General features: G+C 40.9%; 1 protein-coding gene across 4 annotated transcripts in view; it reads left to right on the top strand.

Moving 5' to 3' along the window:
• Nucleotides 1-2,036: 2,036 nt before the first annotated feature.
• Nucleotides 2,037-16,884, top strand: part of mlst8 (MTOR associated protein, LST8 homolog (S. cerevisiae)) — a 35,712-nt gene continuing 20,864 nt past the window's right edge. Inside the window, exons 1-4 of one of the 4 annotated variants that reach the window (XM_072559173.1) lie at nt 2,037-2,133; nt 4,329-4,479; nt 8,640-8,691; nt 9,207-9,369. In XM_072559173.1, coding sequence (XP_072415274.1) covers nt 4,351-4,479; nt 8,640-8,691; nt 9,207-9,369 — 344 coding nt within the window. In that variant the 5' untranslated portion in view covers nt 2,037-2,133; nt 4,329-4,350. Of the gene's footprint in view, nt 2,327-4,328; nt 4,488-8,632; nt 8,692-9,206; nt 9,370-16,884 lie in introns of all 4 variants that reach the window. The other 3 variants (XM_072559169.1, XM_072559170.1, XM_072559172.1) reach the window with 3 other exon arrangements.

The following is a 16,884-nucleotide window of genomic DNA, read 5'->3' as shown; positions in this document are numbered from 1 at the left end:
AGAAAGTGAGGACTGCAGCCGCTGGAGTGAGTCGAAAGTGTGGTGCTGGAAAAGCACAGCAGATCAGGCAGCATCCGAGGAGCAGGAAAATCGACGTTTCGGGCATAAGCCCTTCATTAGGAATGAGGCTTCCTGATGAGGGCTTATGCCCGAAATGTTTGTTCTCCTGCTCCTCGGATGCTGCCTGAACTGCTGTACTTTTCCAGCACTACATTCTCGACTTTGGGAGTCATGAGGTGATTTACCCCCCTGCAGAGTTCGTAATTTCACAAGCCAAATTACTTGTATTACCAGTCCAGTTATGTTTCTCGCTTTAACTGCTAAGAATGCCAAGGGGAGGCTGGACTGAAAGAGCCATTTCACCTTACCAAGGTGTAATACTGCCCTTCAGGAGATTCCGTCCTCACTGTCCGAGATCCTAAAAACAAGTAAAGCAGTATTTTACTTGTATTTCTTTCAATCTAGTCCATGTATTCACTCTCACAATGTTATATCAGTGAGACTAAATACAAACTGAGTGACCGCTTTGCAGAACACTCCCACTCACTCTATAAGAATAACCTTCCTTGTCATTTCAATAGACCATCTTCCTGCAATGCCCAACATTTCCATTCTATGATAAACAAAGATCTGTGGGTGCTAGAAATCTAGAAAAATACAAAAAAAAACTGCTGCAGAAACGCAGCAGGTCTGACAGCATCTGTGAAAAGAAATCTGGTTTTTTTGTGTGCTCCAGGGACCCTTCTTCAGGGCCTGTTGCAGTTTTCCAGCAAAGTTTAATACAAGCTGGAGGAAAATAGCACTTTCCATTTAGATACTTTACACTCTTCAGAACTCAACATTAAATTCACAATTTTAGAGCATGAATACTGTCCTCTATGTTTATTTTGATTTTTCCCGCCCGCCCCCCCAACATGTCTTGCTTATTTCTTGTTGCTTTGCTGCCAACAGAACAGACCTGTTTTTCTTTAATTCCAACCAACCACTCATGTTCATTCTTCATATCAAACTCTCCCTTATTACCAGCAGGGCGCCTTGTGTGTTTGGCTCTGGACTCACCCACCATCTGTCCCACATACTCCTTCCCTCGTCGTCAACAGTAGAAAACAAACCTTACTTTGCCGCTCCCTTCAAATTCAAAGTTGCTCTCGAAAAGCAAACTCTTTTCCTCACTTCACAGAAGCTGTCAGACCTGCTGAGATTCCCCAGCATTTTCTAATGCTTTTAAAAATTCATTATTTTGGATATTTAATTTCACTTCGCCATTTTTCACCCATCTGCAAGTATGTCTGCATCTTGCTGTGTTTGTTGCAGTCCTTCACGTCATGATATAAACCCACTTCCATATGATGTCAACTGATGTAAAATTTTGATACAAATACTCCAATTTCTGGGTCTAAATTATGTGACCAATAATGGACTCTGTACGATACCATCACTTCTATCCGTCCAAGAACCTTTAGCTTAGAATCTATTTAACAATAATTTTGCTCTACTTTCATTATTTATGTAATTTGCTAATTACTGACATCCGAATGTTGAGTTATTTGAGTTGGATGTCAGTTTGGCAAAATTTGATGTCACGTTGGCTGAGGGGAGGCACTAGGATAAACGTACTGCAATGTCAAATATTAACATTGTTTACGAAGAACAACAGCCTGCTCTGAAAACATAAATGTTAGGAGTGGTACAACAGCAACATAGATGGCAAACAGATCTAAAATTATGATTCTGGATTTATTGCTCAGAGTCAAAGAGATTAAAACATTCCACTCTTAATCAAATGGAAATGGGTGATTTCTGTTTCTGATCTCTGCTACAAGGTTGTATCTCCATTGTCATGTACTGATAGGGATGATGCTTCCCTGCTATTGATAATTTTAGTGTAATTTGGGATACTAGGTCACAAACACTAGGGTTATAAATATGGATGATGTGGCACAAGAAAGTAATGAGCGTCTGAGTCCAAAGTCTATCAGTAATCACTGACAGGAGGAATACCCTATGATCAGCACGCTCACTGAAGGGACGAGTAACTCAGGCGGACCGTTTGTTAGTGGGTGGTGCGGCAGGCCGGCGCGTTTAGATGAATGAACCAGCGGACATATGTAGAGATGAAGTAGACGCTTGTTTGTGAGTAGAATCTGTAGAGTGAAATAAAGCAGGGGCTATGTTGAGGAAAGGTGGGTCTGCGGATTGAATGATGGTAAACAAAAGCCGGCTAGAGGAGTGGATTGAGTCCGGGGAGGGTAGGATTGACTGACGAGTCTAGGTTTTATAATTAATGGACTATCATATCAGTGAGGTTCTGTTCAACAACAATTCGGTAACTCATTCATTGCTAGATCTTGTTGAATTAGCTTTGCAGTTTGCCTCGCGAACATTTGAGTTGGAAACAAGAGTAGGCTTATTAGACTCTGAAGCCTGCTCCGCAATTCCATAAAATCATGGCTAATCTGACTACTCCATATTCCAGCTATCCCCCAAAAACTTTTCACCCCTCCCGCTTCCAAAGAATCCACCTATCTAAGCCTTAAATTATTGACAAAAATCTCTACCTGTACCACCTTTGAGGAAGAGATTTCCAAAGACTCATGAGGAAATAAAATCTCCTAATTTGTGTATTAAATGGATTTCCTCTTATTTTAAACAGTGACCCAGAGTTTTGGATTTTCCAACAAAAGGCAATATCTTTTACGTCCTATCAAGATCTCGGGGTCTTGTCTGTTTCAAAGAAGTCACATGTTGCTCATCTAAACTCCCCTGGATACCAGCTGAGCTTGACCATTTTTTTCTCAAAAGCCAATCTGTCCATTTTGAGAATTAGTCAGTTAAAGCTCAGAACTGTTTCTCATGCATTTATGTATTTTCTTTAGTAAGGGTACAAATTCTGTACACCACTCTAGATATGGTTTTGTCAGTGCCTGTAACAACTGAAGCATGACCTCCATACCTTTATGTTCAATTTTTCTTGCAATAAATGAAAGCATTCTGTTACCTTTGTTAATTACTTGCTGTTTCTGTGTATTAACTTTTGTGATTCATGCACGAGGACACCCAGATTACTCTATGCACATGTTTCTGCAATCCCTCACCATTTTTATTCTTCCCACAAAATGGACAATTTCACTTAATATCCTCTACTTGTCAGATCCCCCTTTTTCACTTATATTGAATCTTATATGTATATGTTGCCATCATATTTCATGTTTGCACCTTGCTTTCCTACATATCTTTGTGTCATCAGCAAATTTAGCAAACACAATTTCAATCCCTATCTCTAAGTAACATATAAATTGTAAAAAGTTAAAAACTCAGCACTGATTTCTGTGGCACACTACTTGTTGCATCTTGCCAAACAGAAAATGACCTATTTATGCCTACTCTGTCTTTCCTGTCAGCTGGTAAATCTACTGTCCTTGCCAATGTATTATCCTGTATGCCATGAACCTTTATTTTCTGTAATAACCTTTTGGTGTGGACTTATTAAGCTCCTTCTGGAAATCTAAGTTTGGCACATCCATGTTTTATCCAAAACAGTGCATTTCATTTCCTCAAAGAATTACAATCAATTGGTCTTTTACAAAATATGTTGAATTTTCCTGATTACCTTAAACATTTTGAGATGACCTGCTATAATGTCTTTAATAGTAGCTTGTACTGTCTTTCCCATGAAAAATGTTAAGCCAACTGAACTGTCATTTCCTACTTTCTGTCTCCCTTCTTGTGTAAAGGAATTGCATTTATATTTTCCAATCAAATGGAGCCTTCCTTGAATTTTGGAAAACTAAAACTATCTATCCAATTAGCCATTTCTTTTCAGATCTGAGGATGAAGTGTCTCAGGATACGGACCTGTCATCCCACAGCTCTGACAATTTACTTAGTACCATTTCCCTGGTGATTGTAATTTTTTAAAGTTCTTCCATATCCTTTGCTAATTTAGTTATTTCTGGCATGTTACTGCTATCCTGTATCATAGATACTGATGCAAAATACCAGTTTAATTCATCTGCTTTCTTCTTATTTTCCATTATTAATTCTCCAGAATCTACTTGTGAAGGACCAATGTTTACTTTATTAACTATTTTATTTCATAAATATCTTTAGAAACTCTTACTGTCTGATTTTCTATATCTAGCTAGAGTTTTCTTGCTCTCTAACTTTTTCATCTTTATTAATTTGGGTTAAATTGATTTGAAGGTACAATCCTCAGGGTTCTAATCCAGGCCTGTGGTCACTATACTACTACATTGACAAATGTTGGTATAACAATAATTAAGGACTTGATGATAGGCAGTGAAGCTGATACTCTTTTTTTTGTTACAGGTGACCGTTCAAGGCTGATACAATGAATACAAGTCCGGGCACAGTGGGCAGTGACCCTGTCATTCTGGCCACCGCTGGTTATGATCACACCGTCCGCTTTTGGCAAGCACACAGCGGTATCTGCACTCGAACAGTGCAACATCAGGACTCTGTATCTGTGTCAGTTTATATGTGGTTATACCTGATTATTTCTGTAGTTCATGTACATAGACGCCCACATCTCTCTGTAGACAGAAAAAATTACACATTCACCTTTCCAAAAATAATCTGCTTCTTTCATTTTTCCAATTAAGCTTTTCTTACCACGTTGTATTCAATCTGTCATATTCTTGCTAACTCATTCAACCTGTCTGTATCCCTCTATGGCCTTTTTATGTCTTCCTCACTGCTAACTTTCCACTTAACTTGTACCACATCCAGACCAGGATACTTTACATTCAGTACCTGCCTTTAATTTATTAATATAACTTGTAACTCAGGCCTAGGCATTGACCATATCTTTTTTTCTTTTTGGCATTTATATAAATGATTTGGATATGAGCATAAGAGATATAGTTAGTAAGTTTGCAGATGACACCACAATTGGAGGTGTAGTAGACAGCAAAGAAGGTTACCTCAGATTACAACAGGATCTTGATCAGGTGGGCCAGTGGGCTGAGGAATGGCAGATGGAGTTCAATTTAGATAATGTGAGGTGTTGCATTTTGGAAAGCAAATCTTAGCAGGACTTATACACTTAATAGTCAGGTCCTAGGGAGTGTTGCTGAATGAAGAGACCTTGGAGTGCAGGTTCATAGCTCCTTGAAAGTGGAGTCACAGGTAGCTAGGATAGTGAAGAAGGCGTTTGGTTATTTTCCTTTATTGGTCAGAGCATTGACTACAGGGGATGGGAGGCCGTGTTGCAGCTGTACAGGACATTGGTAAGGCCACTTTTGGAATACTGTGTGCACTTCTGATCTCCTTCCTATCAGAAGGATGTTGTGAAACGTGAAAGAGTTCAGAAAAGATTTGCAAGGGTGTTGCCAGGGTTGGATGATTTGTGCTATAGGGAGAGGTTAAATAAGCTGGGGCTGTTTTCCCTGGAGCGTCAGGGGCTGAGGGGTGACCTTTATAGAGGTTTATAAAACCATGAGGGGCATGGATAGGATAAATAGACAAAGTCTTTTTTTCTAGGGTTGGGGAGTCCAGAACTAGAGGGCTTGGTTTAGAGTGAGAGGGGAAAGATATGAAAGAGACCTAAGGGGCAACCTTTTTACGTAGAGGGTGGTACATGTATGGAATGAGCTGCCAGAGGAAGTGGTGGAGGTTAGTACAATTGCAACATTTAAAAGGCATCTGGATGGGTATATGAATAGGAAGGATTTGGAGGGATTTGGGCCGGGTGCTGGTAAATGGGACTAAGTTAGGTGGGGCTATCTGGTCGGCATGGATGATTTGGACCGAGGGATTTCCATGCTGTACATCTCTATGACTAATAATTACTTTTATTCTTGCTTGTTCTTTCCTGTTTTTCGACCAGTTTTCATCTGTGTAATGATTCCCAATCCCATGAGTCCTAAGCTTTTGTTGTATAAGCTTTTGTATGACAATTTGTCAAATATACCAGTATACTCATTGGAATTTCGAAGAATGAGGGGAACCTATAAAATTATGAAGGGAATTGATAAGATAGAAGCAGGGAGGTTGTTTCCACTGATGGGTGGATCCAAAATTAGGGGGCATAGCCTAAGGGGGACAGATTTAGGACTGAGCTAAGGAGGAACTTCTTCACCCAAAGGGTTGTGAATCTGTGGAATTCCCTTTTGAGGCTACCTGGTTGAATGTTTTTAAGACAAAGATAAATGGATTTTTGAACAGTAAAGGATTAAGGGTTATGATGAATGGGCAGGTAAGTGGAACTGAGTCCATGAAAAGGCTCACTGGGCCAGATGGCCTACTCCCGATCCTATTTCTTCTGTTCTTATCTATTAGTTCTCCTTTATCCATCCTACTGGTTTTATCTTCAAAAAATTGCCATCAGATTTATCAAAAGTAAATTTGTATTGACTCTGCTTAACCATACCATAATGTTCCCAGTGCCTTCTTACCACATCTGTAATAATAAAATCAATGATTTTATCTATTACTGATATTAGGCTAACTGACTTATCATTCCCCATTTTCTGTCTTTCTCCTTTGTTAAACAGCAAGGTTATGTTTGGTCCTGTATAATCAATAGGAATTCTTCTGGAATCTTTGGGGTTGTAGTAGTCCAAATATTTTTGGAAAACCAAGCATCTAAATTAAATATTTTTAAAAATTCCTCCTGTTTTGAGTAAGAGTGAACTCCTTGTGCCCTGTCCCTAGCAACTGTGGATCTACATAATGATCTTTATTAAAGGGATTGTAAGCACCCCTCCATTCACAATCTCCTTAGTGTGTGAGTTAGGCCTCTCTGCAATCACCGTGGCAGATACATTCCTCACCTAGAGTCATAGAGTCATACAGTACGGAAACAGACTGCTCAGTCAACTCATCTATGTCGACCTAGAATTCCAAATTTAAACTAGTGTCTTCACTTCTGTTTAGCCCATAACCCTCTGAGCCTTTCCTATTCATGTACCTGTCGAAATGTCTTTTAAATGTTCTAACTGTACCTGCATCTACCACTTCCTCTGGTAGTTCATTCCACATAAGGACCACCCTCTGTGTGAAAAGGTTTCCCCTCACATCCCTTTTAAATCTTTCTCCTCTCATCTTAAAAATATGACCTCTATTTTTAACGTCCCCCACCCTCGGGAATAGACGTTTGCTATTCAGCTTATCTATGCCCATCATGATTTTATAAACCTTTATAAAGTCACCCCGCAACCTCCTACACTCCAGTGAAAAAAGTTCCAGTCTCTCCTTATAACTCAAACCTTTCTGTCCTGGCAACATCCTTGTAAATCTTTTCTGAGCCCTCTCCAATTTAATGATATCCTTGCTATAGCAGCGTGACCAGAACTGTATATAGTATTCCAAATGTGGCCTCATCAACATTCTGAACAACCTCAACAAGACATTCCAATTCCTATACTCAGTGGTGTGAGCAATGAACTCAAGCGTGCTAAATGCCTTCTTAACCATTCTGTCTATCTGTGACACAACATTCAAAGAACTATGTTCCTGAACCCCTGGGTCTCTTTGTTTGACAACATACCCAGGGCTCTATGATTAAGTATATAAATCCTGCCTTGATTTGCCTTACCAAAATGCATTTATCCAAATTAAACTCCATCTGCCACTCCTAAGCCCATTGGTCCAATTGATCAAGATCCCTATGTTATCTTAGATAACCACCTTCATTATCTATTATACCACCAATTTAGGTGTCATCTGCAAACTTCTAACCATGTCTCCTAAATTCCCATCCACATCCTACCTCCTGGCTCACACCGAGGCTGCTTCCAGCTGTTGCTCATTCACATGCTGTTCAACTGTATGCACAATTCCTGAAAAGTCCAAACATCTCCAGAGGTCAATGGATCCCAATTGTAAATTTAGATAGAAATGTGAATGAACATCCCCTCGTTGCATAAACAGTATGTGTAAAACAGCAATTTAATACAGTTACACAGTCTGTGGCACCTACTTTGCCTATACTATTATACAAGGATATGCAGTGGTTGATGCATCATATCTTGACAGCAGACATTATGCTTGTACTTCGTGAAATATCAGGAATATACAGAATTCAGGACTTGTTACAGGAAGTCCAATAAATGTTTATATTATGTAAGGCTTCTTTATGATAAATTATGCTTTTAAGTGAAACTAAGCAAGTACAAATATAGGAAGAAAAAACTAAATGGAGTAAAACTTAAATAGAAGCAGGTTTTGCTGCACAGTCCCCATCTAAGCTCAACTGACCTCTAGTCAATTTCCAGCTGTTTTTACTCTATTTCCTGAATTGCAACATTTTTCCCCTCATTCTATATTTCCTATTTCCTTATTATTTCTCACGGTACTTAGAACATTCGTGTTACCTTATTCTTGCCATGAGAATGAGCCTAAGCTTCATAATGCTGTAAGTATGCCTTCCCCTTGTGGTTATAGGCCAGGTCCACATACTGTACCAATGTGCAAGTGTTAGTCTGTGTCTGAAGCTGAAAGTAATGTCTCTGACCATTTATTGTGTAGAGTGACTGAGCCTCACTTGCTGCGCATGTATGCCTTGAAAAGCTTCAGTGAAATCTTCAGTGTTTTATTGAGGATCCACTTAGGAACTGAGTTTGTGAATTACTGTAAATTCCTGTTTCATTCATTCTGCTTCCTTAACAAAGTTTCCAGCAAGTGAATGCCTTGGAAATCACCCCAGACCGCAGTATGATTGCAGCAGCTGGTAAGCACAATTTGCAATCTATTCTTCATGTTTGTTTTATCCAGCCCCATAGTCATGACCCTTGCATACTGGGAAATGTGTGATAATTGAGTTCCTTATTAATGATGAAAATCTAACATTGTTTGAGTGTAAAGTTGAGATGGCATTAGTAACTAAGGCAGACATTTACTCCTAATGTCTGGGATTCTAACATCCATAGATTTACTTCCTAATGAGTGAGAGAAGAAAAGGATAAATGTCTTTTTCAATCTCTATTCTTGTTCAAGGCTTGTCAATTATTTACTTATGCCCAAAGTACTTAATTTTCCTGAAAGATGAAAATGAGTGGCATTATTTCATCACCGGACCTGATGCATCTTGTTGCCCACTTTCTTGAAGAACAAGAACGTCATTTTTGACCATGTTGCTGCACAGTCTTATAGCATGGAGCATGATTTGAACCAAGTTATCTCATGTAGATGGTGCCATAGTGCATGTGCTGTCTAGTAAAGTTACATCTCTGGTTCACCTTGTAGGGTACCAGCATATCCGAATGTATGACCTGAATTCTAACAACCCGAACCCAGTTATCAACTATGATGGAGTCAGCAAAAACATCACCTCAGTGGGATTCCACGAAGATGGGCGCTGGATGTATACTGGCGGGGAGGACTGCATGGCGCGAATCTGGGACCTGAGGTATTTATTAAGACACCAATAACAAATTGTCAGCTGTGGTCCATTCAGGAGCATGCTCAGACTTTGAGCCAGAAAGTTGTGGATTGAAGTACCATGCCAGAGACAGGAGCACATAATCTTGGTTAACAATGTTGTCTTCCTTTAGTACCATTGGAGTTGCTGTCTTTTGAATGCATCATTAAATATATGCCTTATTTGTCCTCTTGGGTGGGAAAGACCCTGCTGCATTATTCTGAAGACGAACAATACATTTCTTTTTAGTATTCTGTCCAATATTTAACCTTTGTTGATTGTAGGGATTTGTAATCACAGCCTAATGTAGACAATTGATAACTTCTAAACAATTAATAGATAGCTTATTGAGATGATTAAGAAGCAGCAGATTAGATATAATACATTAGCTAATTAGTCAAAGCAAGTATACAACCATAATAATCAGGTTGGTTCACTAATACCAGAGGACAAACAGGCAATTGGCACAGATTTGTGAATACAGCATCCTGTTTTCTAGCCAAAATGTTAAAGAACTCTTCTCTAGGTGGTCTTCCTCCTCTTCTGGACCATCTTCCACCTAGAGAAGACAGCTCCTGATGAGCATCGCTGCCTACAAGGACTGCCTGATGAGGACTGGTGACTGCTCCTGAGCACTTTGCGATATACCCTCCTTCTAGGTGCTTAGCTTACGCAGTGTCAATCAGTTGTATGAATCCTTTTGGCTAATAGCCATGGGCAGCTACTCATGACATTGGATGACTTTGACTCCTTGCTCAACTACATTTGAAAGTTAGCTTTTGTTCCTTCCAAGCACAATTTTCTTTTTAATTTGCTTCCTAATAAGTTACTATGAAACCCGATAAATCTTTTGTTTACACTGATAGAAGGCTATTTACCACTATACCACAGTTAAATGTGTTCTAAAGCTACACAGGAAATACTGGATTAAGAAGAGTAAGAGAATACAGTTTTAAAGGCAACCCCAATTTCCAGCACCTGCAAACCAAACAGAATGTAGTGGAGCTATTTCTAGGATCTTGCAGTGCACAACCTCATTTAACTCCAATGTAGCAGTGACTGCTTTTCCAAAATATTTAGTTTTGAGATTCTTTGGGATGTCAACAGCCAAATCAGTGGCACCACAACTGCCTCTGTTGTACAACAGGGAGGGTTGAAGTGTAGGCAAGCAGTAGTGATAGACACTCTGTAACCAGGAGCACAGATGTGGCTGCAAACAAGACTCCAGGATGGTGTGTTTCCTCCCTGGTATCCGGGTCAAGGAAGACTCTGAGCACACACAGGATATTCTGAAACGAAAGGGTGAGCAGGCAGAGGTTGTTTTCCATATTGGTACCAATGATATAGGCAGAAAGAGAGATGAGGACCTTCAAAGGGAGTCCAGGGAGTTAGTTAGGAAGTTGAAAAGCAGTACCTCTAGGTTTACTTCCTGTCCCACATGCCAGTGAGACTAAGAATAGGGAGATAGCATAATTAAGTATGTGACTAAAGACCTGGAGTAGGAGAGAAGGCTTTAGATATGTGGATCATTGGCATGTCTTCTGGGGCAGGTGGAGCCTGTACAAGTAGAACAGATTGGTGCCTCCTCAGTGTATGTGCAATGTCCTGCCAGGGAAGTTTGCCTGTACCGCTTGGGAGTGTTTAAACTAAGGTGTCAGAGGAGCAAGAGGAAGAGAAGTAGGTCAGCAAATAAAATGCTGAAGAAGAATCTGAGATTAAGGCCAGCAAAACTAAGAGGAAGAACAGACAAGAGGAGGTTACTGAACACAGCAGGAGTGGTGGTCTGAAGTTTTAGTTTGTGCAATTTGTTCTTCTTGTACAGGTTCCTCCTGCCCCAGAAGACATTTGTTTAAATGCAAGGTAAGGCAGATGCGCTTAGAACTTGGATTAGCACATATACCTAAATTAAAAAGGAGAACCAAAAAGGTAATATTGTCTGGATTACTACCTGTGCCATGAACTAATTGGCACAGGGTCAATAAGATCAAGCAGGTAAGTGCATGGTTCAAAGATTGGTGTGGGAGAAATTGTGGGCGGCACGGTGGCACAGTGGTCAGCACTGCTGCTTCACAGCACTAGAGACCTGGGTTCAATTCCCGCCTCCGGCAACTGTCTTTGTGGAGTTTGCACATTCTCTCCATGTCTGCCTGGGGGTACTTCGGTTTCTTCCCACAGTCCAAAGATGTGCGGGTTAGGTGAATTGGCCATGCTAATTTGCCCGTCTTGTTAGGTGAAGGGGTAAATGTAGGGGAATGGGTCTGGGTGGGTTGCTCTTCGGAAAGTTGGTGTGGACTTGTTGGGCTGAAGGGCCTGTTTCCACACTGTCAGTAATCTAAATCTAAGTAAATGGTTCAAATTCGTGGCAAATTGGCACCAGTACTGGGGAAGAATTGACTTGTTCTGTTAGGACAGTCTTCATCTGAACTGTTTTGGGACCAGAGTCTTGGCAAATTGCATAACCTAAATGTGGGGGTTTGGTGGGGGCTATCAGTTACAGGACGAATTAGAAAGCCTGAATTAAAAGAGGAGGTAAGATTAAAATCTTCAGCACAGGCACGAGTAGGACAGAATATCTGGAAAGGGTTAGCAATCAAACTTCAAGTACACTGGATAAATGAATGATAATAAGAAGAGGGAATGAGCAGATCGAAATAGGCAATTATGATATGTGGGCATCATAGAGACATGGTTGCAAGGGGATCAGGATTGGGAGCTGAATATTCAAGGATATGCATCCTATTGAAAACATAGGCAGGAGGGCGGAGGGGATGGGATTACCTTATTACTAAGAAGTGAAGTAGGGTCCGATTGTGTAGAATCTGTGTGGGTAGAATTGAGAACTGTAAACGTAAAAAAAAACATAATTAGTTATGTACAGGCCTCCAAACAGTAGTCAGGAGCTGGGGCATAAGGTACACAATTGGATAGAAAAGATGTGCAGCAAAGGCAATGTTACAGTAATCATGGGGAATTTCAATGTAAAGGTGGACTGTAAAAACCAGGTTGGTAGTAGATTGCAAAAAAAGGAATTTGTGGGATATCTACAAGATTGAGCAGCTTGTGATGTAGCCCACCAGAACAGACAATACTGGATTTAGTGTTGTGCAATGAGGCAGACTTGATAAGGGAACTTAAGGTGGAGGCACTCTTAGGAGGCAGTGATCATAATATGATCGAATTTACTCTGCAATTTGAGAGGGAGAAAATAGAATCAGAGGTAATGGTATGACAGCTGAATAAAGGCAACTATAGAGGCACGAGAGAGGAGTTGGGTAGGATTGACTGGGAGAGGAGCCTAGCAGGAAAGACAGTGGACATCAATGGCAGGAGTTTCTGGGAGTAATTTAGGAGACACAGCAGATTCATCCTGATGAAAGAAAAGCATGGTACAGGGAGGATGAGACAACCAAGGCTGACTAGAGAAGTCAGAGATAGCATAAAAGTAAAGAGAAAGCATATAATGTGGACTGTGGGAAACTAGAGGATTGGGAAGCTTACAAATACCAACAAAGGGCAACAAAACAAAAGGAGGGAGAAGATTAAATATGAAGATAAGCGATCCAGGAATATAAAGGAAAACTGTCATAGCTTCTTTCAATGAAAAAAGGGCAAAAGAGAGACAAAAGTGGACATTGGGCGGCTGGAAAATGACATTGAAGAGATAGTAGTGTGGAATAAGGAAATGGCTGAGGAACTGAATAATTACTTCACGTCAGTCTTCGCAGTGGAAGACATGAATAATATCCCAAAAATTCAAGAGAGTGAAGGGGCAGAGCTGGGTATGGTGGCCATCACGAAGGAGAATCCAAGATGGAGGATGGGAAAAATTTCTGGCTGTAACAGCTGCTCCTTTTTTTTTTGAGGTATTTTAGGTGCCGGAGGTGACTTCCTCTAATTCCAGGAGCAGTAATTACTGTTTTATATGCTGTTGCATTGTTTTGGAACCTTGGGGGGGAAAAAAAAGTCAAAACAACAGCAGTTTTAAAAGGGAAAATAACAGATAAAGGAAGCACATGGTGACGTCATTGCGGGGGGAAAGAGAGAGAGAGAGAGAGAGAACCTGCACAGTTACTGCCTTTGCTGTTTGAATTCATGTATCGTTGGACATTGGAGTGCATCTGGGAAAATTAACAAACAGTGAAATTCACAACTGATCTTGGAGGAACTGTTGGGCAAAGTTCACAGCACAGAATCAGATAAGTTAATTGTTGTTTTAAGTGTGGCCTACAGTGAATCTGCAGTTGTGAGTAGAGTGGGTTCTTGCCTGATTGTATGCTTTTAGAGATCTGTTTCTTGATTTAAACTTAAAATTTAAGACATAACTATTAATTTAAGATGGTGTTAATTTCTGGGTCTGCAGATTGTGAAGGAGCAAAAATGGCCTTTAATAGAGTGATATGCACTTCTTGTCAGATGTGGGAGTTTAAAGTGGATTGTATTTGCCATAAATGCTGCTGGCTGCAAATCTTATCAGATCGAATGGATCAGTTGGAGAGACAGTTAGAAGCAATGAGGAATTTGCAACAGCAACAGTATGTGATGGATAGCAGTTATAGGAAGGGGGGGAAAGTCTCAGATACAGTCACATAGATGGCTTAACTCCAGGAAGGGTAAAAGAGGTAGGCAGCTAGTGCAGGGGTCTTTTGTGGATATACCCATTTCAAACAGGCGTGCTGTTTTGGAAAATGTAGGGGCTGATGGACTGTCAGGGGAACGTAGCATGAACAGCCAAGGTTTGGTATTGAGACTGGCTGTAATGCAACGAGGGGTACATAAGACTCCAAGAGATCAATTGTGTTAGGGGATTCTCTAGTCAGAGATACAGACAGATGTTTCTGTGGCCAGCAGTGAAAAATCAGAATGGTGTGTTGCTTTCCTGGTGCCAGGATCAAGGATGTCTCAGAGAGGGTGCAGAATGTTCTCATGGGGGGGGGAGGGGCCAGCAAGAGGTCATTGTCCACATTGGAACCAACGACATAGGAAGGGAAAAGGTTGAGATTCCGAGGGGAGATTACAGGGAGTTAAGCAGAAATTTAAAAAGGAGGTCCTCAAGAGTAGTAATATTTGGATTAATCCTGGTGCTACGAGCTAGTGAGGGCAGGAATAGGAGGATATAGCCGATTAATGCATGGCTGAGGAGCTGGTGTATGGGAGAAGGATTCACATTTGTGGATCATTGGAATCCCTTTTGGAGTAGAAGTGACCTGTACAAGAAGGACAGATTGCACTTAAATTGGAAGGGGACTAATATACTGGCAGGGAAATTTGCTAGAGCTGCTCGGGAGGATTTAAACTGGTAAGGTGGGGGGGTGGGACCCAGGGAGATAGCGAGGAAAGAGATCAATCTGAGACTGGTACAGATGAGAACAGAAGAGAGTCAAGTAGTCAGGGCAGGCAGGGACAAGGTAGGACTAATAAATTAAACTACATTTATTTCAATGCAAGGGGCCTAACTGGGAAGGCAGATGAATTCAGGGCCTGGATAGGAACATGGGACTGGGATATCATAGCAATTACAGAAACATGGCTCAGGCATGAGCAGGACTGGCAGCTTAATGTTCCGGATACAAATGCTACAGGAAGGATAGAAAGGGAGGCAAGAGAGGAGGGGGAGTGGCATTTTTGATAAGGGAGAGCATTACAGCTTTGCTAAGGGTGGATATTCCCAGAAATACATCCAGGTAAGTTATTTGGGTGGAACTGAGAAACAAGAAAGGGATGATCACCTTATTGGGACTGTATTATAGACCCCCTAATAGTCAGAGGGAAAATGAGAAACAAACTTGTAAGGAAATCTCAGCTATTTGTAAGAATAATAGGGTGGTTATGGTAGGGGATTTTAACTTTCCAAACATCGACTGGGACTGCCGTAGTGTTAAGGGTTTAGATGGAGAGGAATATGTTAAGCGTGTACAAGAAAACTTTCTGATTCAGTATGTGGATGTACCTATGAGAGAAGGTGCAAAACTTGACCTACTCTTGGGAAATAAGGTAGGGCAGGTGATTGAGGTGTCAGTGGGGGAGCATTTTGGGGCCAGTGACCATAATTCTATTAGATTTAAAATAATGATGGAAAAGGATAGACCAAATCTAAAAGTTGAAGCTCTAAATTGGAGAAAGGCCAATTTTGACGGTATTAGGCAAGAACTTTCGAAAGCTGATTGGAGGCAGATGTTCGCAGGTAAAGGGACGACTGGAAAATGGGAAGCCTTCAGAAATGAGATCACGAGAAACCAGAGAAAGTATATTCCTATCAGGGTGAAAGGAAAGGCTGGTAGGTATAGGGAATGCTGGATGACTAAAGAAGTTGAGGGTTTGGTTAAGAAAAAGAAGGAAGCATATGTAAGGTATAGACAGGATAGATTGAGTGAATCTTTAGAAGAGTATAAAGAAAGTAGGAGTATACTTAAGAGGGAAATCAGGAGGGCAAAACGGGGACATGAGATAGCTTTGGCAAATAGAATTAAGGAGAATCCAAAGAATATTTACAAATACATTAAGGACTAAAGGGTAACTAGAGAGAGAATAAGACCCCTCAAAGATCGGCAAGGCGGCCTTTGCGTTGAGCAGCAGAAAATGGGGGAGATACTAAACGAGTATTTTGCATCAGTATTTACTGTGGAAAATGATATTAAATATATAGAATGTAGGGAAATAGATGGTGACACCTTGCAAAATGTCCATATTACAGAGGAGGAAGTACTGGATGTCTTGAAATGCATAAAGGTGGATAAATCCCCAGGACCTGTGGGAAGCGAGAGAGGTGATTGCTGGGCCCCTTGCTGAGATATTTGTATCATCAATAGTCACAGGTGAGGTGCTAGAAGACTGGAGGTTGGCTAACGTGGTGCCACTGTTTAAGAAGGGTGGTAAGGACAAGCCAGGGAACTATAGACCAGTGAGTCTGACGTTGGTGGTGGGCAAGTTGTTGGAGGGAATCCTGAGGGACAGGATGTACATGTATTTGGAAAGGCAAGGATCGATTAGGGATAGTCAACATGGCTTTGTGCATGGGAAATCATGTCTCACAAACTTGATTGAGTTTTTTGAAGAAGTAACAAAGAGGATTGATGAGGGCAGAGCGGTAGATGTGATCTATATGGACTTCAGTAAGGCATTCGACAAAATTCCCCATGGAAGACTGATTAGCAAGGTTAGATCTTACAGAATACAGGGAGAACTAGCCATTTGGATACAGAACTGGCTCAAAGGTAGAAGACAGAGGGTGGTGGTGGAGAGTTGTTTTTCAGACTGGAGGCCTGTGACCAGTGGAGTGCCACAGGGATCGGAGCTGGGTCCTCTACTTTTTGTCATTTACATAAATGATTTGGATGCGAGCATAAGAGGTACAGTTAGTAAGTTTGCAGATGATACCAAAATTGGAGGTGTAGTGGACAGCGAAGAAGATTACCTCCGATTACAACAGGATCTTGACCAGATGGGCCAATGGGCTAAGAAGTGGCAGATGGAGTTTAATTCAGGTAATTGCGAAGTGCTGCATTT

The sequence above is a fragment of the Chiloscyllium punctatum genome, chromosome 40, assembly GCF_047496795.1.
Source record: "Chiloscyllium punctatum isolate Juve2018m chromosome 40, sChiPun1.3, whole genome shotgun sequence".
Lineage (NCBI taxonomy): Eukaryota > Metazoa > Chordata > Chondrichthyes > Orectolobiformes > Hemiscylliidae > Chiloscyllium > Chiloscyllium punctatum.
The sequence above is the reverse complement of the archived record's forward strand: the minus strand, read 5'-3'. Positions and strand labels throughout refer to the sequence as shown.